This window comes from Phalacrocorax carbo, chromosome 5 (genome assembly GCF_963921805.1).
Source record: "Phalacrocorax carbo chromosome 5, bPhaCar2.1, whole genome shotgun sequence".
Lineage (NCBI taxonomy): Eukaryota > Metazoa > Chordata > Aves > Suliformes > Phalacrocoracidae > Phalacrocorax > Phalacrocorax carbo.
In genome coordinates this window covers 12,854,659-12,877,585 of record NC_087517.1, presented here as the reverse complement: position 1 = coordinate 12,877,585, position 22,927 = coordinate 12,854,659, and the positions used below count along the sequence as shown (strand labels likewise).

General features: G+C 41.0%; 1 protein-coding gene across 1 annotated transcript in view; it reads right to left on the bottom strand.

Moving 5' to 3' along the window:
* The window catches only part of ADCY5 (adenylate cyclase 5), a 215,869-nt gene that overhangs the window by 18,683 nt on the left and 174,259 nt on the right, over positions 1 to 22,927 (bottom strand). Inside the window, exons 9-12 of the mRNA XM_064451210.1 lie at positions 14,483 to 14,505; positions 9,757 to 9,901; positions 8,013 to 8,110; positions 5,182 to 5,269 (exon numbers count right to left, since the gene is read on the bottom strand). Of these exons, the coding sequence (XP_064307280.1) occupies positions 5,182 to 5,269; positions 8,013 to 8,110; positions 9,757 to 9,901; positions 14,483 to 14,505 (354 nt within the window). The remainder of the gene's footprint in view (positions 1 to 5,181; positions 5,270 to 8,012; positions 8,111 to 9,756; positions 9,902 to 14,482; positions 14,506 to 22,927) is intronic.

Below are 22,927 nucleotides of genomic sequence, written 5' to 3'. Positions count from 1 at the left end.
TACCAGCACAGACACAAAAATCTAGCTAACTCCAGGCAAAAGGAGAAGGCAAGGCTCTGGGGGGGACAGGAGGAAAGGGGAAATCAGGGTTATGACTGATTTGCACTGAATGAGGATTGATTGAAATTCACGGAAAGCTTATGCAATCCTTCAGGCTCATGCAGCCACTGTAAACCAACGCAGAACACCTCTCTCAGAAATAAAAATTGCTGATACAGAAATCCTCGGCTCTGTTCATAAGCCATAAATCAAAATATCTCCTTGCCCTACCATGTCCAGCTGGTTTCATGCAGACATCAGCTAGCAGATCCCTACCAGCGCGGGGACGTGGGAAATGCCACGGCGCTTTCCTTCACTCTAACCTTTATAGGATTTGGAGGGAGAAGGAGGATTTGCGCTGCATTTAAACAGTTTTCTCACTAGACTAGAGCAGGACAGGTTTCCTGCCACCCCTTTGTTCAGGCCTCAAGGCCAAGCTCCAGAAAGGTATGCACAGATCTAACCTCCTTCTGTAATCTCTGGAAGATCAGGAACCTAAAAAAAACTTGGGAGTGCTTTATTGTGGATCTTGGCTCAAGCCCCTGCTGCCAACAATCCCAAAAACGTCTGACTTTGAACCAAGCCTGAGATATCAAGCAAAGCTAACAGTGGAAGACAAATTCTAATGAAAACGTGTTTTCTTTGTATTAATCTTGGTTCTCATTACTTTGCAAATTAGGGAAAATTTTAGGTCAGTAAACAAGTACAGCTGGAAGAAGTCCTGAAGAGGAAAATTAATGCCAAAAACCATAGGAGGTCAGGATTGCAATAGAGAGCGCAATGGCACAGCCATGCCGCACATCTGAGGAACCTTTTCCTTGTGAACAACATTCACGGAGGCTCTATAACATAAGTAGTGCTCTCCCCCCATTTCACAGAGGCAGACAGAGATCAGGAATATTTGCAGGTTGGAGGACTTCTATGACAGAAATGGGGGACTTGTCTCAGCTCTGACAATTCAGCTCCATGCTAGCAATATTTGCTTCCTCCATAAAAACATCCACGAGTCAGGGGTATAACGAAAAAGAAGAAAAAAGAAAAGATCACGTCCCCTCCCATTCTAAAATAAAATAAAATAAAACAAAATAAAATAAAACAAAATAAAATCCCTTCTGTTCTAGGAAAAGAAGCAGAACATCAGGACATTATAGTACAGTGAAAAATCCATGCACTGTTGCTGGTTGCCCATTGGTTTGTACTGTCCAACACCATTCAGTCCTCTTAATAAGATGCAAATCTTGCCTCAAATCTTTCCTGAGTGAAGAACAGGACAAGGGAAGGTCTGATGAAATGGCAACTCTAAGCCCACGTGCACTACTGAGAACAGGGGCTGGAAGAAAGGATGCAGTCCATCTGGGCAGCTGAGATTCATGTTTGGGTTGCCACACAAGCCTGACGTCACTCATTAGCCCTCTTAAAATGTAAATTAAAATAACCACGGTGGGAAAAAGGAAATTGGATTGTCCAGTCAATCCCAGTTAATTCTGAATTGAAATGCATAAGTGCATTTCAACTAGAAAGATTGGAAGACATTATCTCCAAGAAGAGAGAGGCTCTGAAAGCATGCAGGTACTAATGAATATAGAAGGTGAAGGTAGGGTACTGTTGTACAGGTGAAAGTCAGAATTTATAAAGTGATCCAACAAGTACTAGTGTTACACACCCTCCACAACCTCCAGTCATTTGCATGACAAAAATACACTAAATAAAAACTGTAATTCACAATAACAGCTGATCACAGACAGAAGAGTAATATTTCTTCTTGTCATCTTCACATATATTGTGGACATGGAAAACTGCTTAGATAATTGCCGTTGTGTCAGAGATGAAAAAACTATGAGGTCTTTAAGTTCTGATTTTTCAATTTGTAATAAAAGCCTTTGAGTCATTTTTAAGTACATTAAGATGCTTCTGGAGTAAAAGACAACTTGATGTTGCAAGTCAATTTATGTATCTTATCTCACAGTGATTTATTAGTCTATTGAAAAGTACAGTTTTCAGAGGTATTTTTCCCCCGCTCAAGAATTGAAAAAAACCAAAAAACCAAAACCAAACCTCTTTAGGGGCATCTAGACCAGCTTTGGGAGGCAAAGAAGCAGGTTGACAAGAGGCACCTATGTAAAGCTACAGAAAAAACTTGTTTTCTCGTGAAGGATAACTTGAAATTTCTCTCATACATGCTCCCAGGAAGATGCAAGAAGTTGAATTCCACACAGCAGTGTAGATACCAGAAGTTAAGGATTTTAAGGAGAAACACAAACTTGATAAGTTCGTAGCAAAACAGATGTCTGTCAGTGGAGTATTTGCAAAGGGACCCTGGTTCCCATGACCTTAGACTCTATTGGGAAGGAACACCATCTCATGGTGGCCAAATCTTCATGGAGCATCAAAGTGAAGAACTGGAACTCTTGTTTATTACAGCTGAAGAAACTTGGAAAGCCAAGCCGGCTGCAATGGCAGTTCCAGGATCAACTGGTCCATGGAGAGTTTTATAGTGCAAGATAATAATGACAGCAAAAGAAAATAAAACATGATCAAGCTGTCCAGAAAGAGCCTGCTGGCCACTGTCAAAGCCAGAGATGGAGAGGCCAAAACAGGGAAGGAAAAATCTCACATGAAAGCTGGAAAGAGGAAGAAAAAAGAGCCGCTTATCATGTAACAACACAGCAAACAGGCAACAGTTATGCTTATGCAGATACCCTGGGGTGGACACCTGCTTTCCAACTTAGTGTGGAATGAGCCATTGGTATGTAAAACACATGCTCTCCTATCCCACATCTGAGTGCAAAAGAAAACAAATGATGCTGACGTCCCTATGTCTTAAAATTTCATTTAAAGGATCTGTAAAAGTACCTTCCTGTGCATATGTGTGAAAATGCTTCCTGAAGCAATGTGGAGTACAGAAATAAACAGCCCTTAACCAAGGACTGGGTACACCCGTTGCTAAAAACACCAAAATCTTTAATGACAGAAGCAGGCTGCAGCTACTGGGAGCTGCTGCTGTCTGACAGTAGCTGACAACTAATCATCTCCTAAACAAGCCATCTCATAATGAGATGTTGTCAGCAGAGGCTAATTTGGAGCACTAAAAAAGGGGTAATCAAAAAGGTACTGGAGCTAGAAGCCCCAATATTTTCAATATTTACAATCTGTACACAGAAGGCACTGGCCACACTGAATGTTATACATCAGCACCTTGTAGGCCTGGGCCAGCATGCTGAAAACTCACTTTTGGAAGTACCAAGAGCTTCATAAAACCCCATTGAATTCTGATGTTAGTCTGAGTTCCCTCTGATGTCTCCTGTTTCCAGGGTCTGTGCACTGAGGCAAAGTCAGCCTAAAAACAGTTGCAGGCACCACTGAACAGACCTCTTCTACAGGAATTTGGAAGATCAAGGCAAAGAAAGCAAGGGACTGAAAAATCCTGTGTGCCTTTTAAATTAATTGTTAATTCAGATCAGTGATAATATGAAACCAAAATGCCCAAACCAAAACTTTTGAATGACGACAGAATCGAGTGCTGCTGTCAGTATGTGGAAACAACCTAAGCCCATAAAAGCCAGTGGGTGACAAAACCAGCCGTGCGTCTTGAAATCCATCTGACTGCAGGTCAACCAGCTTGAATGCTTCAGAGGTCTGTCACAGCTCTTGCCCCAGTATTTGCACAACACCAGTAGCGCTGGTGTGCTGGTGTGGCTCGCACGGCTGGCAGTGCGCTGGGATGCTGCTGCCGGTGGCACTGCAGCATAAGTAGGCTCCAGCACAGCCCTGCACCAAGCTTCCAAGTCCTTTGTGGCTGTGACCAAAAGCTTTCCACATTCGTTGTTAATTAACTGCTAATCACATTAACTGCTGATACCAGTTTACAAACTAATGACACTCAGTAGCATCCTCATGTACAATGGACACACCAACTATAACCAGGCATCTTTGGGTACCGTTTCCCAGCTCAAGGGACCCAAGCCTTCCTTTTAGCACTGTTATTTCTGACTTGTAATTCTCATTGCTGGTAAACAAGCAGGACCAACGGGATGCTGCGCTTATGAGCTAGGCTCCCTTTAAAATTGCCATAAGCCCAAGGGAAGCCCTGTGAGTGAGTTGTTAGGTTCAAATATAACCTGAGGCTTCTTTCACTGGGAACAGTTTGTAGCTCTTATTAAACAAGAAGACAAAGATTAATTCTCTGAATCTAACTTTCAAAAATCAAAAAGACACGAAAGGTGTAAGTCTGTCAAGAGCACCCACATTCAGCTGATGAAAATGGCACAGAGAAGATAAAGTGATGCAAATCATCTGCCTGACGTAATCCATTACCCCACTGTTTCTTCCGTAGAAAACATAATGTTACCAAGCTATTTTATTCCAGGCTCTGAGGAGCAAAGCTGAGCTTCGGCTAAGGAGCCTGAATCTGAACGTTTTCCACGTTCAGACACTGCTAGACTGGAAGGATCCACAAAACTGCAAATACAATCAAGTAGCATCAACATTTAAATACAAATACCTTTGAGTGAAAAAGATGAGCACGTCACCCTTCCCAAAGCACTGACTGCCAATTTACCACAGAATGCCAAAAAGAATTAATATGTTTTCAGATTTCACGCAACCTATTTCTTTGCTTAACAAAACCAGTTACAAGAAAGAGCCCAATAATTCTGGAAGCTCTGTACACTCATCTGAGAAAGGCTGATAAAATTCTATATGTTTACAGCTTTTACTTCCCCCCAAGGCATTTTTCCTTGATGATGTTCTGCTTCTGATTATCTGCCTACCCAAACATGCATATGCATCAGGGGCCAGTACACAGGCAACTCTGCAGGAAGTTTACAGGGAGGAAACAAATGGTCAGTGTTTCATTCCACATTGGGAAATGTATTCTTCTTATATCAATATAAGAGTGCCTGCAGGGGACTTAATAGACATGCAGATCAACACAGTGATTACTTCTGGATGAACTAAAGAGATGCCAGCCCAGCCCTAACATCTGTTTGCAGTTCATTCTGTCTTATCAAAGGCTTTTTCTCTAACCCTTATCACATAGTGTGGAAAGGGTGGCTAACAAAACATGCTCTGTTAGCTGAAGGAATAGATTACTGATCCAGTTAGCTTAGGCAAAGGACTCTACAAAGAAACCACAGTACTCACCTTTACACAGGAGTAAATGACCGAAACAAACACCACTGTGGTCAGGATCAGGAAACAGGTCAGGTAAAAACCCAGCATAAATGTAGAGCTGAAATCAAGCAGATTTTTTTTTTTTTTAAATGCACACCATATAGAATAGCTACAGCTCTGCTCTCCAGACCATGACATTTGTACAAGCTATGACACACTGCACGGGCTTTCCAATTAGGATAGCAGTAGGAGATACGAGGTGCCTTGAATACCAACAGATACTCTGTCCTATTTCAAATTACTCATGCAGGCTGCAGAGCAGAGAATACTGCATCTTTTATAGCAATCACCTTCCTGCCGGAGTGACAGCAGAGGGACTGAGGAATATTGCATGTGCTAGAGGAGCTGATAGAACAATTTGTTATGGTGGGTCAGCCCTGGCTGGCTGTGGGCAGGAGAACCCTGGGAAGGAAAGCATGCTGAGTGCTGCAGTGCAGCCGAGTGGGAATAGTCTCAATGGGAATAGCTGCCCATCCTTGCTGTGCACGGGGAATGTCTGTGCTGCACCGTCCTCTGTGCTCTGTCTCATGCATGGGATGGGGGCAACTGTGGTATGAGGACAGTCAGGGAAAACAGCTTTAGCCTGGTCAGCTTTATAGGTTCCTGTTCCTCCCAACTTTGAAGTACAAACAGGACCCCAGGGCCAACTTTGTGCTACGCATTTTCATGTGTTTTGATCACGAAGATATTCAACAACAATTTCCCAGTGATTGGTCTCAGTGTGATAGGACAGGCCCCCTCCCAGGAGTTAGCCTTGTTTATAATTTAAAGCAAGTATTCTTGTGACATGACATTGAGGCCAACCACGCCAAAGCCAGCTGGTCTCTGTGTTCTCTCATGACTACTAAGATAATTGTACTTGCTAATTCACTGTTCGAGCCTTTGTGAAATTCATTAAAGCTATTCCTCTTTATCATCATAAATGATTACTTCCATTTTGTCTCTAGCTTCAGATTAAAATTCCATGTTGTGTCTTTCATGAAGCTCTGATGGTGACACATACACACACCTGTGGTTTCAGCTGCTGCTTAACTCTTATCTTCAATAAAAGGCCAAAACTAGGCAATTGAAATATAAGGAAAAACAAACCAAAAGGTGAAGGAAAGTATATCTGATCTGCAGTTAAAACATGAAATTTTATTTACTCTTGAACTAAATCATCTTTCAGACAGGTCAGGCTGCCTAAGGACACTTCAGAACTTACCAAAAAACCTAACCGCCACCCTTACGGGCGGCATGGAAGGAGGCTGAGCAGCATGACACTTACACCACGCTGCCATAAGGGATTGGCTGCTGTGTAATACAAGGGAGTCAGCCATATGGTTGCCACAGATCAGAAATTGTCAAGTTGTCATTTAAATGTTAAACTGAGTTTTATGGAGACAGCTTAGTGGCTGCATAGGGAGTTTGATGAGCAACACAAAGGCTGGTAGTGGACCTCTGCAGGTGTGAAGTCACAGCAGTAATATCCAGAGATCCAAAGTATAAACCCTCATTAAATAAATTACTCTCAAAGAACATTTTTGGCCTTAATTAACAATGCGTTAATTGCTGGGATTGATCTAGTTTCAATTTTGAGCCTCTTTCAGCTTCACTTCCAGTTTCCCAAAGTGCATCTGTCTGTTTACACAGTGCATTTGTACTGATGTTATTTTGCTGATTCAATCTTCCCATGAGCAGAAGTGGTTGTCCTCTTGCCTGGGAGAGTGAATGACCTCAATCATCAGACTATAGGTCATTTCTGTGACCTTCCAAATATCTGATCTGAACAGTACAAACCAACCTCTAGTCTGAAAAGACCTGTGGTGTGAGCTTAAGTAGAAAGCAGTTGTAATGGCATATAATAGTATTGGAGCTCTCGCTAAACAATTTTTTGTCTTCTCATAATGAAGATGAATTTGGAGTGTTTCCAGAGCTTCTGTGATCTTGTTCTTCAGATTAAAAATGACTAACTCCAAATTTGTTTCCAACACAGCAGTGCTCAGTGAATGATATGTTATTGCTACTAAACCAGAGCACAGGAAATACCAACATGCTTTAATTTTAAGAGATTTTTTTATGAACTCTTTGAGAAGAAATATCATGTCCACAATGCTCACTGCTGGAAAAGATCCAGAGGTTTACGCTGTGCCTTTCAGTCAAAGCAGTGCACTGCAGTGGTCCAAGAGCACTGTGCCCCAGAGCCCTGAGCTTATGCCACTCTTGCCTGGAGAAAGCAATGACTGCGACCCCTAAAACCGGAGTGAGCTACAAAAAGTGCAGGCACGTGTAGCTCAAATCCTTCTATACCTTTCTTCTTGCGCTGCTACTCTGAGTCCAGAAGAATAAATGCGTGACAGGTTATGCCTTATCTGTGAATCAGACCCTAAGACCTCAGTGCTCTGAGCAGCGAGGCTGTGATGGGTTTTTCACCTCTCTATCCCACTGCGTTCGGATAAGAGGACAGCCTAGCCTCACGTTGTGAATGCGTACTATGCCTTAGTAGGCAATCCTTCCTACTTAGTCATATTTGTTTTCCACAGGCTTATAAATGTGCTGAACTGAATTTCCTAAGATGGAGGTAAACAGAAAGAGAAATCACACTGGGAAAACAGAAATCCTCACGTGCCAGCGAGGAGGTTTTAATCTGCACTAGAAATGAGTGAAAACAATAAGCACCATGCATCACTTGAGCATGAATTATTTAAGGATTTTTCTCTTCCCCTTGATGCTCTGAATTCTCAAGAAAAAAAAACCAAAGAAAAGTAGGCCAGAATAGAGGAGGGAAGCAGATGGGAGCAAAAGGATGAAAAGATACTCACTGTGGCACGATTATGATTTGAACAAAGCAGATGAAGAGGAAGACTAGGGAGGCACAAGCCACGTAGGCTCCAAACCTGTCATCCACCTGCTTGGAGTACTGCAAAAACGCAAACAGGGTTATGTTAGTGGGAATTTTCGCTGTTTGCCTTCTCACCACAAAAGCTTCTTACTTGGCTTCCATTTAGGTCCTTGGGAACAGCGCTGGTAGGAAACGACTAATGATACAAACTCCTCTTTTCCCTGGGCAAGCTGTAAGGGCTTGAACAGACCCAAGGTCAGGGAACAAACCTTACACAGCTGAATGGAGAGAGGATTCACCATCTGCCCCTTGCACAAGAGGAACAGGAATGGATTAACTGCACCCAGGATTCTAGGTCACCATCATCAGACCTAAACTTCTTCCATGGGAAGTTTTCTCCAACAGGGATGAATGCTGCTAATGAGAAAACCTTGTATTCTGTGCAGACGGCTTGGCTCGTTCTAATGATAGTGCGAGGATGCTGCGGTTTTCACACAGTCACTCCTTCCAACTACTTGTCAACATATTGGTCACATGGGAGCTGCATCTGATTCCCAAAGATGCTTTATTTAGCTTGAAGCACAGTTCTCAGCACAGACGGTCTCAATGTTTGAACCACAAAATAAAAGGTGCTCAGAACAGGTGAACCACTAATTTCCCTAGCAGTTTTCAGCTGTGAAATTGAAAGGAAGGAGTGGGGGGAAATTACATACTTGAGCTTTTATCCAGTCCCACACTGATTCATTGAATAGCTGTAAATCCTGCAAAGGCATGCTTTTGCAATAGGCTGCAATTCCTGCCATTGAAAGAGTGTTTCTAAATAAAATGCTAAAATAGTTAGTGCAAACTTAATTACTGAAGCTTTTTCCATTGAATAATGAGCTTATCCTGAAGACCACTCCAGTATCCCACGGATCTGTGCTTGGATTAAAAAAAAAAAAAAAAAAAAAGAAAAGATGACTTTGCTTTTCCTTGGGCAATTAAAAACAGCAGTTTATATTGTATCCTTAATAATAGCATCTGGGTACCTCTGGACTTAACTGAATTTAACTTTGCGGCCATCTAAAGCCAATGTCTCTATTATACAGACAGAGAAATTGAAAAGATCTTTGTGTCACACCAATGATATCTGAAACAAAACCAGGAAGCAATCAGCTACTTGGGAACCCTAGGTCTGTTACTCCACTTTCTCACATTTTTGAGACAGAGAACTCTGCTTGTTACTTAAAATGGGTTCCTAAAAATGACCTCTGGTCAAATTGCATCCCAATGAACCTTAGTAGCACCTGGAGCTCCCTGGGGAGGCAAAGGGCAGAGTGAAGCCCCTCCAGAGGTGATTCGGAGCTCAGGCAGGCTGAAGCAGGTTTCTCCAGTGATGTGAGGGAGATAACGGATGACTGCAATCTCAGTTTGGATGGCTCAAGATCACAGACACAAATCTGGTTTATTCTGGATTCCCTTTACAGCTCATCCGTGTATATTCCTGTGTGTCTGACAGAAGTGCCTTGGTTTTCCTGCCCAGTACTCCCTTCAGATGACTGTGGCTTTCTAGGGACATGGATATTAAGGTTTCCCTGAAGAAGCATGGATTTTTTTAAGATCACAACCCCGCCTCCAACACCTAAAACCTAGCTTTACCATAGATATAAAACTTGACCTTATGCAGGCGTATTAAACTCATTACAAGCTCAACTGACACATTATAATGATTTTTAGACAGTTACCTTCTTCTCCAAGTCAGGCTCCCTGAATGTTAAGAGGAACTTGCGCACATGCTCAGAGCGTAACCGATCAATACTTCTGGCATCAATGGCACGGCCCAGAAACTCATCCACTTCATCTTCTGGGTTCATACTTTCCTGTGTATTCCTGAGGATGTCACAAAAAGGGAGCATAAGAGGACAAGCTAATTTCCCCCTCTTCACCATATGCTATCATTTCACTGTATAACAAGCTGGAGGTTAATGGCATTTTGCTTATGACAGCTTCAATTTGGAAAACGGATTATGAACTGAGAGGAAAATGATATCAGCTCTAGAGCTCATTGCCAGTCCTGAGTCCACCAGTGAAAGGATTTGATTTACTTGCCCTTTTTAATACTGCATCCATCTGTCTTCTTGCCTTGCAGTCTCTTTACTGTCCTTCATTTTCTAAAACCAGTCAGTAGTCTCCTTCTACTAGTACTCTGACTTATTCTTCCCTGCACTGCTGTGCTGTCATAGATGTTAGTGCTTGACCAGCAAAATGCTAAACATACCCAGGCATATTTGTTGCTTCCCAATAATAATTTCCATAAATATTTCTGTGAAAATTTCCGAGCTTGAACAATTCTCCATTTTTGAGAAAAAATGGTTCACAGAATGAACATGTGGGGAAAAAAATGCCCTGATGCCCCACTGCCTCCCCATCATGCAGTTATTTATGAATATAAGGCATAAATCAGACAAAATTTTCTGTTTACAAGATATTTACTTAACTCAAAAAAAGGTTGCAAAAGAAAAAGATAGCAAAAAACCCCAAATTAGATTCTGCTTTCCAAATATGTGGAACAAGATTTCTAAATTGGTTATAATCTTTAGTATCAGTGTATTTCTGATGCTCAGCTACAGCTTCAGAAAAATGAGGCTGATTTTCAAAAGCTGTTGAAAGAAATAACACTGAAAACTTAATTGCCCTGAGGCATTTTGCACCGAGGATCAGGAAATCTGAAGCACCTCCCCAAACTCTCCAGTTATTTTTAAAATCTAACAGGATTTTAATGACTTGATGCTGTCACTTTAATGGCCTGCCTTAAAACTAACTATAGGCAGAAATTAAAAGCTAATCCTGAAGTGCTGTTTTTCTGCTCTGCTTGCATGATTGCCAAGGATATCCATGGGATATGCCAATAGTTATCCATTGGAATACATCCCCCACTTGCGCTGCGGCATATCCCCGTGTATAACTACTTCTATGTGCAAACGCCATCATGGCACAGCAACTTACGGTTCATGTTGTGTGACCTTCAACTTAGGCACTCTGGAGAAAAAATCCTGAGATCTAACAAGCACAATGAAAAGCTACACTGCTTTATTTTCTCAGTTTTATTTGTACTGTGTAACAGTGCATAACGCACAGTGTTGCAGCTGGTGAGCCCTACAGGTACAACTGTGCTGTAGAGCAGAGACCACTCAAAGCACCTTACAAAACAGAGTGTGACCCTTGTTTTAAAAGTTGAAGGTCCCTTTCCAAAAGAAAAGCTATCCAAAAGGTTTCTGCAAAACTGGACCAGATTTCAGGAATCCCTCTGTACCTCAACTCTACCACGTACCTCTTGCCAAGAGAAAAATAAATTGGGTCCGTCTACTCATTTCCATTCCAACTCCCTTTGCCCCAGCCAGCGAGTTGACTACACCTCAGTTGGGTCATGATGATACACTATTTAGTGACCATATGGCAACTGCAAACCTAGTTTGTCTCAAGCTCTTATCTTTATTTTAGCTAATCTTAATATTTCAGTGGGGTTGGGAAAAATATTTTTTTATTTTGGGGTTCTAGAGTTATTTAATTCCTTGAACTTCATATACTCCATTTTGGAATTAAAAGTTGTTTGTCCCTAGAAGGACAGGACATTCAATTTACTTCTAGATGTTTCCTTAGAGGAAGCACATCTGCTTGACCATTCAAGACAATACTGCTTATTTTCATTCAGTCCTCACAATGTCTTCTGGACTTATACAAATGAGCAAGGAAATAATTAGGCTTCGTATTTACAGAATATCTTCCAAGATCCTGCAAGTTATTTACATATTTGGGTCATTCACATTTAGTCATTTCATACCATGTACAAGAGATGCAATACGCCTTCCCCTAGAACCGAAGCAAGAGTTGGCTCAGCATCTTGGCAAACCTCAGTTAAATTCAAGTCTAAAAGCGTCACTCAGGAAGATGCAAAGAGAAGAAACTGCCTGCTCGGTCTTTGGCCTTGGCTGCCTCCAGTTTTGTAATAGGTCATTACACTGCTGAGGGTATCTCTAATACATCCTTAACTTTTGTGGTTGCAGATTGTGTAGAAATACTCCTGCAGGTTTTAAATTGCCTTGCTGGGATATTCGCAGTGAGGCAGCCACCTTCACGTAGACTGCAGGGAAGCTTAGTCACCTGGCATATACCTAGCTGCTCAGGTGACTTTTGCAGCCAGTTGTACCCGAACTAAATTACTGTACAACGAGTTTGGGTACATTTGCATAAATGCAATTTTAAATTGAAATACAAAATTTCCCCGTGTAAGGAGTGCCCTGGAGTCAGTGCCTGTAAGTCAGAGCTGAGGTACTGACATAGACAAATGAAATTCATACGTGGAAATCTTTACTGACATATTGATAGTGTGGTGGCGTGGGGAAAACCAAGGACTTCAGGCTGCCATGAGATTTCCAGAAACATCTCTTAAATGCACTGCTGAGATTTCTCCAAATGCAGCTGTCAGAAAATTGTTGCAAGGGACAGAAACAACAAAAACAGAGCTTGGAGCACCTTTTGCACTCCGCTAGCAATTAACCCAGAGGTGCTGGCTTCAGAGTAATCCAAAAATGTGCTGCTGGTTTAATTACTTTCTGCAAATGAAGATTGTGACCACTGCCAAAACGACGTGTATGCCATAATTTAAAATGCTTCATGCCTAGATTCTATAACTAAATCTGCATTTAGGCACGTAAGAGCTGGGTCCTGTTTTCAGAGATGCGTGGTGCCTATGTCTTCCTTCACGGTAAGAGAGAAGTATTGACGCTCAGTGTTTGTGCATGTGAAGGCACTGGGTTGAGCGCTTGACATGGTTTAGGTATCTGATTTTAACCAATATCACCATGAACATTTCTCTGCTAGAGATTTTTTCTGGCCAAATTTTTGTTCTTGAGTTAAACAGATTTGTGGATCAAGAGAATCTGGGGCAAGCAGTAGCTTCTTTTGGTGCTGAACAGAAATGGAGAAATCCTGCCATCTATACAATAAGATGGCGTCACACTGAATCAGCACTGTAAAAACACAGCCCTTAGCTACTCGCCATAACAGCTCAAGTAACCTTTTCAAATTACAGGAGGGAGGAGAGCCATTTATAGTCCTTGGAGCACCGGTGGAGGTGCTGTTCCTCACCAGCTGGGTGACTTCATGGAGGACCAACACTGAGGCAGCTGAATTTATGTTTTCTTGCACAAACTATGAGGAGAGATGTTATATCATGAGGAATACTTAAAATTTCTGTATTCCTAAGAATTATTTTGTTGTCATGTTATCTGTTTTCTGTCCACAGTATATCTAACATCAACTGAGTTCCAGCACCCATGGATGCAACAAGAAACCCTGGTGACTCCCCCTAGACACCTTGTAGCACCAGCAAAACATCCCAGGGTGCACAGAACTAAAAATGTTATGAAAATCAAATTTGCAGTGAATGGCAAGGGAAGGAGAGAATGATTCTTAATATTGCCATGTTCAAACTTAACACTTCCCTTTACTTTCAGGGAGTTGCTCCCAATGCTTAACCACCATAATGTGAATTTTCCCAAAGCTGGATGCTTAGGGCCCACAGAAGCATTTAGCTGTCCCAGCTCACAGAGGTCCACTTAGTCCTGAGGGGCTGCCTGAGAAACATGATAAGGAGAAACAGCAACGTATTTTAGGCATCAGTCTCCTCTACTGCCACCTATCTTACTCTAACCAAGCTTACAATTCATGCCATTCAGTAGGACTGAATGAGAAATTATTCCAAACACATTCAATACTGGAAATGCTTTTGTTATGTCCAGCTGTAGAAGATAAAAAGTGAACACAGTTGGGTTTTTTTCCCCTCCAAAAGCAATTTTTTAAAATACCACTCTTGTTAAATTGTTATTTTAACTTTTTTTTTTTTTAAGTTCTATATGAAAAAAATGAAAGTGCTGCTTTAATATGGCTATATTTTAGAGCATGAAAGTTTGAATTTACTTCTTCAAATAAGCTTTTCTGAGTTAATTTTTATATATATAAATAAGTAATATGGACTAATGAGTAATATAAAATATATACAGATAAACTCAGAAACTATATATGTATTTCAATACATACATAAATTTTTCTTATTGGAGATGTTCAACACTTAGACATACTTTACAGGAAGACTTTGCTCTTGGGCTATTTTCAAAGCAGCAAATAGTGAAGAATATTGGAGGCAAGGGGAAGAGCAGCAAAAGAATTTAACTTACAAAAGCAAGTTAGAACCACACAAACAAATAAATGTTTTGAGGGCAGCGGCAGTTCTGAATGCACTTCAGTCAATGCCGTGCCCTCGACTGACTGTCCCTCCAGGAGAAACCTCTAGGGAGTCCAGGCATTATTCTTGGCTGCTGGGCATTAATTTTTGTCTTTTTTTTTTTGATATGAGAAAAAAATCCCAAATGTGCAAACATAACAATGTATGACAGAAGTAAATTTGCTTACTTGTCCTTGGGGTCCTCAAAACCCTGAAAGAAAGGAAAAGGACACAAGAGTTAGGAAACAGGCTGACCTTGAGGACACAAAGTACCCTGAGAACGTCGTTCCGCAGAGGAGTTTTCAGGGCGCTCATTTGTTAGGTGTGGATGGAGAGCCTTACCCAGCCACAGCAATATTTTGTGCTGCCGCGTCATCAGGCAGACGGAGCAGTTTTAGAAAATCATGCCTTCAGATATAAATGTATGGAAGCGAAGATAAGGGAAATGCTTTATCTGACTGCTGGCATGCTTTATTTCAGGTATCTTCTTTTTTGCAGTCACCATTAGAAATGATAAAATGGAAATTATGCTGATATTATAACTGAGGATGTCTTTTACTTGAAACAAAACTCAGAATGATAACATAGGTCAACTACTGTATTCAACAAGGTTGCATGTCTTTATGTTGGGGCTCGGCTAAGAGAGCTGGATGCGTTTCAGTTTTCATCTTTTCAGAAGGAACCTCAAGGGGTCTCCTTCCTTCTCCCCTCACTACATGCACACACAAACATATTTTTTTGAATAAGATTTCAGGATTTATTTATAATATTTGTAATAGCCAAAATGTCCACAATTCCTTCAGGGCCACCTAAACTGAGTATGTGTATGTATTTACAGGTCATCCATAGTTTAAGTGGCTAGAAGGCCTCAGAGAAAAATGCGTACAGAGGCATCATTTTATATGTTTAGCATTAACATACCTAACACACCAAATTGCATCAAAATGGCCATTTTGCATGGGCTGAGACAAAATCTGCCCTCTGACATCTTGGCTTAAATTTAACTGAAGCCAAGAAAAGCTGCATATTTCACAAGTAGGGTCAAATACTCAGGCACAGAGTTTGTACCCTGTGTTCCAAAACATAAAATAAATGTAGCTGGGAGATAGGAAGAATTCCTTTTGTTTTCGTCCCAGAGACCTCAGGCCAAAACCGCTCAGAGCGTGTGAGGATATTCCAGCTGCTTGGACCTGCAGCCGCTACCAGGCTGGGGGCAGCAAACTGAGATCCGTCCTGACTGTAAAAAAGTAAAAATCTTTGGGCAAAAGTCTTCCCACAGCCACCTTGTCCAACACCACCAGAAACAAGAACGTTGACCAGATAGTAAATGAGAACAGATTTTGCCCTTGCAGCTAGGTAGCAATGTGGCAATATGGCGAGAGGCAGAAGTAAAGCCAACACAGTCTCCCTGAACAGCATCAGCTTTGCAAGAGGAAAAAAGCAGGTTTTGTCACTCGGGTCAACAGCCAGGACTGTGATTTCACTGAGAGCAATTTCCATTTTTCCATACTCCTTTTCAGGCTAAAACCACACTTCAAAATAGAAACCGCAACTCCAACTTAATCCATCAGAAATTCAGATAAAGGAAGTCTCTGAGTCCCATGTAACAACCACCAGCAGATCCAGTGGGAAGAAGGAAATAGTAATGTTGATTCAAAACTAGCATGTCAGTTATCCAACCCAAAAAACCCATGCACTTTTTGATCTCACATTAAAGAGTAATGAAGCGATCATTCAACTTTTTGTTGTGTGCCTTTTTTTTTCTTTGCTTAATCATTTTAGAGTTGTCAGGAATATCTGATTGATTTATTTATTTATCTTCTAAGCAATGCTACAACACAGTGCCAAAACTGAAAGCTCACTGATTAATCATGGAGACAAAATGCTCACTAATTTGTCTGGTGTCATAGTTAGTTAGGCTGAAAAAAAATCAGCTGAACACGAATAGCTACCAGCCAAGAAATAAGGGGAGGGAACCAATAAGAAAACAGCCAGTACTTGCTTATTAGACATCAAGTTCACATTTTTCAAGCTTAGCCACATGGGAACCAGATAACTAACTGCAGTGGGAGAGTCCCCTAAAATGGTCTGATTTTCACAGACAGCTGCATAACCATTCACCCCGCTGAAATCCTGAAACTCAACACAGATCTCACACTTCTGCCTTCTAGGTGCACAAGTCTGAGGATACAGGCCAACCAGGTGAAGTTACCAAAACACCTCAGCACACATATCCTCAAAAAATGCCCCAGTATTTCAAGTGTGGAAAAATACATAGGCTGCATATTTAACTGGTCATTTATATGGGTGATCACTTGATCAACATGGAATTTGATTCTCCCCTGCTTCTCTCCCCCAGCGAAACAGTTATAAGGAAAGTCTCTAAAATAATACAGAATTAATTGATCTAGCTTTTCAATTTAGAATACTAAATTGTGCTTGGAACCCTGGAAATTATTCATGCTGTTAGCTCATATTAAATTGGTGTTTCAAAATTAAAAAGTCAAAAAAGGCGTATTTCAGGTAAAGCAAAAAAGGAAAAGATTATTACATTTTTCTTTCCTGGATTATCATTTAACGACGCTAAATATTTAAGAGTGACTTGAACTTTAATTAGAGAGAATCAGCTTAAAATTAAATGTAGCAGGAACCTCTTTAAGTTAAGCAAATTAAATGATTCACTTCAAACGTTCCCATTTCATACGAAAGATTCTTCAAGCAGAATTGCCAAAAATGGAATTGTTATGGAGAAAGGTCTGGAGAAAGGATTATTTTAGGAAAAAAACCCTCAAACACAGCTTCTTAAAAACTAGTTATTTTTTACAGGAGATCTTTCTTATTTGCACTGAAAGACTTTGCCAGGACACAGAGCACACATACTTCTAGGATCTGGCTGTGACCAGAGCTTTTCTTCCCTATCTGCTAAAGCATCCGTGTCTCAGTCACACACCAAGAAGCCTTTTAAGTGGAGGAGATGATCGCGCGCACACAGGGTCATGCTGCTCGCCCTATTTTGGGTTGGGAAGGAAATTTTCCCCTGGGTTTTGGTTAATGTGTTTTTACCTCCTCCTACTTTGCAGGCATGCTCGGTCCATTGAAAAATCTGCACTTAAAGTATTTCCTTCCCCCTGCACGAAGCTTGGGCACTAATGACACACTGGTCTTTTTTCTTCTCCACAGCTGGCAAACAGTTTAGCTTCTTTAGGACTCAGATGCTTTGCTCCAATTAAAGCCCTCTGGCTCAGCATAAGGCTGCTCGCATGAATTGCAACGGTATGTGTTACACACAGGATGAACACTAAGCACAATCAATCCAGCAGAAATATGGTCTATGTGGATTTGCCTTCATTCCTAAAGGACTAACACACTCATGATCTAGTAGAAAAACTTCCAAGCTCAAGGAGGAAAGTGAAATAATGGGGCTGCTGCTGCGAGCGTGTCTATAAAGCCACTCTCCATCCTCCCTCGTCTTACCTGTCTGTGCTTGCTGCTGGAGGCTGGGCGGGGCCTGTACCCAGCCTGTTCAGGTATAGAGCAGGTTTTGAGCTGCACAAAGATATGTCAAGGTTGGCATTTCTGCACACACATATACAGAAACCTGAATGCTCAGAAAAAAGCATCCAATAAAAATGACGCACCTATCATTTAGGAGGGGTAGGGTAAGGGGGTAAGAAAAGAAACAGCCAGTTGCTGGAGTTAAGTATATAAATCCCCTCTTGACTGCTCATGGATTTGTGCCCAGCAGACTGAAGCAATGCTGATGGCTTTGTAGGGTGCTATGAAGAAAAGGCTGGGAATTGTCAGCAGGGATGAAAATGGCAAAAGTGGCGATGGCTACAAGAATCAGACAGAGAGGAGTTCACAGGAGTTCAAGAATAGCTCCACAATCATGATGATGAAGTAGCCCTTGTTAAGGCCAAAATTCCTTTTCTCTAGAAGGGAACATAAGGCATGAGACGGGTCTTATCACAGTGCAGTACTAATGGAGTGCTGCATATAGGACCTCATGCAATTTTTATTCAGTCTCATTTTAAATATCCCTGATACTGGAGTTTTTGCCCTTCCCCGAGGAGGCTGCATTATTCTGCCATCAGATTGCAGATGTAAAGGTAATAGCATTTAATAATTGCTCTGAGACTAAGACTGTTCTCTCTCTGACTTCAGGAATATTAACTCAAACTTAGCTGAATCAGCTCCCTTAAAGGCACTAATACCTATCAAAGAACAGACTTGCTCTTTCTTCTTTTCTACATCAGATTTTTTAAAAAACAATTTTTTATGGCAGGTCAGGTGGCTCTGAATTTATAAGCACTTACTTTTAATGACCATCCTCAGTGGGAGTAGACATGTGCAGAGGAAAAGAAGTAGTGTTGTTATATTACTGCATCTGTCCCTAAGGCTTACTATTTTATGGGGGATATTTTATGAATATCTGTTGTGCTAAAAGCTCATATGACTGCCATCTCTCTGCTTGACTTCTAAATTAACTAAGCCCTTTTCTTTGAAGATTAAAACTGATTCCTTAAATAGAATGATAAAGTGTTTGTCAAAGCCATGACAAGCTGACTGCTATACCATAATGCTTAAAATCAAGAACCATTAGAAATAATAATTCTAACTTTGGGAACATTAGCTGCAATTATTAACATATTGTAAATATGCAAAGAAAAGTGGAATAGACTTTGCATCCTTTTAACTTTTCATTTAGCTCCAAAAATAAAGCAGTAGAGGGGCTGATGAGCTCTATGGCCTTCTTAATAGCAATGTGGCTGGGAAGCATGGATTCCACCTTAAGAACTTTTCTGGCAACACCAGCAAAGATCATAAAAGCAAAAATGATGGAGAAACTAATTTTTCTTGACCTTTTTTTCATCTCTAGAAAAAAGTTGAAATAGGACTTACATGATGTTAAAGCAGAAGTTGAAAGAACTTAGACTTCGGGACAAAATGAGCTTTGTAAGAGGTTAAGGCAACTTGCAAAGCAAAGGTGCTTCACAGGGACAGTGACCATGGAAAACAAAAGGATTGACAGGCTGAGAGTGGATGAGTTAAAAACAAACCTGGTTTGGCCCCACCACAAAGCTGATTTTTCACATCTGTGTTTAGCAGTGTTTTATATTCTGCCTCTGTGGTCAACAAGACAAGGCTATGAAGATAGATGTTGTCAGGTGTAAAAGCAGAAACAAAACCAAAGGACTTCAAAGCACTCAAGCCAGAAATAATGCAATTTCTATACCAGAGTCCAGAAAGAACAGGCACAGAAAATACTAAGCCTGATAGGAAGGATATTTAACAAGCATCTAAGTGCAGAACAACAAACTGGCAGAAAACCAGTTTATGAAACAGATTATATGACGAGTGTGTCTGCTATAGATGGAACACAGACTAATGAGCTGCAAAAAGGAAAGCTGAAGCGCTCCCTTTCTGCAGCCCACCCTGCTTGATAAATAGCCTTTCATACCTCTGCACTGCTCACAGATGGTGAAACTCTCTCTCTACTTTGTTCTACTCAAAATGATTTTGTACACAGCCCCAGCTGGTAGACCAGACCTGGCCAAACCCATGAAATTATTTGGCCCATTATATTTATATCTACGGAACATAAGTGGCTGCTTTTGAAATAGCCCCCCACTCCCCTTACTTTAATTAACTTTTGGCTCTGAACTTGCACCTCTGAGAAGTGCAGCTTGCTCACACTTCCCTGTTTTCTGTGAACTCTGAATCCAAATTTCTTCAGTTCAAAGCTCACGTTTTTAAGTGAAATGGTATGTCGTTCTGCACCTCACTTGTGACTGTTACCAGAACTTGCAAAACAGAAAAAGACATAAAAATAGGTAGTCCTAGAAATGCTCTGAATCAGTTCTTGGCTCCCTCATCTCTGTTCTTTCATCTTTATGCTCCAAATGATGATAAACACAACAAACTTCTACAGAGACTACTGTCAAATAACCTTCTAATCAGATGCAGACAGACTGAATCCAAGCCTAACCAGCCTTAATTGAAATCACCCAGTGGCATTGGCCAGAGCTGCTCACTCTCTCTGAAAACCAGACCCAAACCTGCTGATTTGCATCCTTTTGTCATTAAAGCCTATTGTCTGCTTTAGGAAGCTTTGGAAATCATGCTGGTCTACAACTCCACCTCTGATGTCCACCTGTGCAACGCTGCCACGAACATCAGAGGAAATGTTTCTGTGAATAAAGGGGAATTGGTATCTTTATTTCTCTAGGCTTAATTTAGCGCCACTCAGAAACTGACACTTTTTAGTAGTGTCCCAAGCCAACCACCTGTTCCCATATGACTATGACCCCCTATGAATGGTGGTTAGACTGTCAGTGCAAGGCTTACAAGCAACTATTAAACTCTACCTAAGATTCACAAAAGCAGCTGCAGATCTCACTGACTCTTACCCCTCTTCTAAGGAATTCAGCAAAGGATGATTGTAAGCCCTGATCAACTAGAATAAAAGTTAGGTTTGCAGATGAGGACACAAAGCTAGATGAAGCCTCTAACAATTTGAGCAATATACAATGTTTTATACGGCTCCCACTCATTTATATGAGATCACATGGAAAATGTGAATCAGGTAAATCCTCTTTTCAGAAGCACCAAAGCAATTATTTATCATAACTGCAGGATAGGATTCCTCCCCTTGCTGTTTGTGAGCTATCTAAACGAATTTGCTATAGAAAACCCAGACTAGACTAACAATTTCCTCCCAGGTCTATAGCAATATGTGGAGATTACAGCAGAAAGGATTGCTCAGGGGTTTCTTCCTGCTTGATTGTGAGTTCAGGGGATTCTGCATACTACAATAGCAGTGAAAAAATAGTGGGTCAAATTCTTCTCCACTGGGTGCCCCTGTCCAGCTCCACTGACGTCAATGTTGCTATTACCAGATTTAGTAGATGATTGCTGGAAAAGAGGATAATGGTGACCTTCAGTTAAATAAAACCTTCAGAAGGAGGGTGAACCCTCAGTGCCTCATTCATGCACTCAAATCCACTTCTCTTTGATGGGGCTGCACTGTTGACTAAGGAAAACTTGCCCTACTCAGTTTTATTTTAATTTTTTAATAATTTCTGTTGTTTAAGCAGTAGAGTTGGCACAGAACCAGTTATAGCTTCCTCTGATGCACCTGTTCCTCAATTTTGATTTCCAAGTAACAAGAAAATCTATTGTGAGGGCAACTTGGAGACATAAAGGGAGGAAGTGAGCTGTATTTGTGATGCAACATGCAGAGAATTGTTTGATTTGGGGCAGGGTGAATAGGAAAAAGAATTATATTTATGTTTGAATAGCCAGGCTTGTTTCATTAGAAAGTAAACACCAAGCAATCATATATCATGTAGAAGACACTGCAGGCTCTGAGCAGCACTGCAAGGAATCAGGCAGTGGCTACCTGAAAGAAGAGCTTGCTCTTTATTGCACCAGCCACATCCAGGATGCATTTTTATAACCTTGTCTCACATTTTTAACACCTGATGCAGTCATATTTCCTACATGTGCATAATTTCCCTACTTGATTATATTTTGACTTTTACTTCGTAACTAACGTCGACGTCATACACAATTTCACTGCAAATTAAATGCTTCATTAGTTGTACTCAGACTCACAACAGATGCATGGTCAGACTGAAATCATTATTGCAGATCTCCAGGGTTTCCTCTTTCTGATCCTGAACTTCCTAATGTTAAACCTTTCCAACAGCTGAAAAAATAAAAGGAAATCTGACAGGCATCTACAACCAGGCTCAGTAATCACATTAGCCACTCTGCTCACATTTGATTATAAGGACCCAGTGGTACCTGTTTCTGTAGTAAACCTTCCTCAAAGCATGCATCAGTGGAACAAGCTAAGCTACTCGGTCATACCAGCCAGTGTAAAATAAATATAATAGCTGTATGGCAGCCTTAAGATCCAACAGCCGGACTTCCCACAGCTGAGTAGGTCTCATTATACAACTAATGCTTTTTTCTTTTTTTTTGGAAGCCAGACTGCATTTGGCTGTGTCAAGTTTGGTTTTAAGACCTCAAAAATGATCAACGTCTTCTGGGCAGCACTAATAAAACCTCAGTAGGGATGATGGGTTCAGTGCAGGCATTGCCTCTTATTGATGAAACGGCAAGTGCTCAGAGGGGAACAAGAACAACTGGGCTGGAAAGCACTAACTAGGGAACAAACCTGACGAGGGAATTGGAGCTGTGCAGACATGGTAATAGTCTTCAAATACAGAGAAGATAACTCTAAAGGGGAGAAAAATTAAACTGTCCTCTCTCTACTGTGCATAGCTCATGCAGCACTGTGTTTTAAAATGGTAGTGAGGAAATACGAAGCAAAACATCAAGAAAAAAATCAAACTGTTGAAAAGGAAGCCCAGCAAGACTGTGGGATTTCCATCCTTTGAGGTTTCAAACAAAGGCTAGACAAATATCTGTCAGAAAAGTTGCAGGTATAGCTGGCTCCTGTACAAGGAGGGAGATCGATGCCTTGAAGTTCTGTGCAGCATAGACTGGAAACTCATAAAATCTTTGTACCTATCTCATATTATTCTTATATTATTTATTCTCGATAAATTCTCCTGATACAGGTTTTTTAATGTTATTGTTTCTATATTTGCAAATGATTTTGT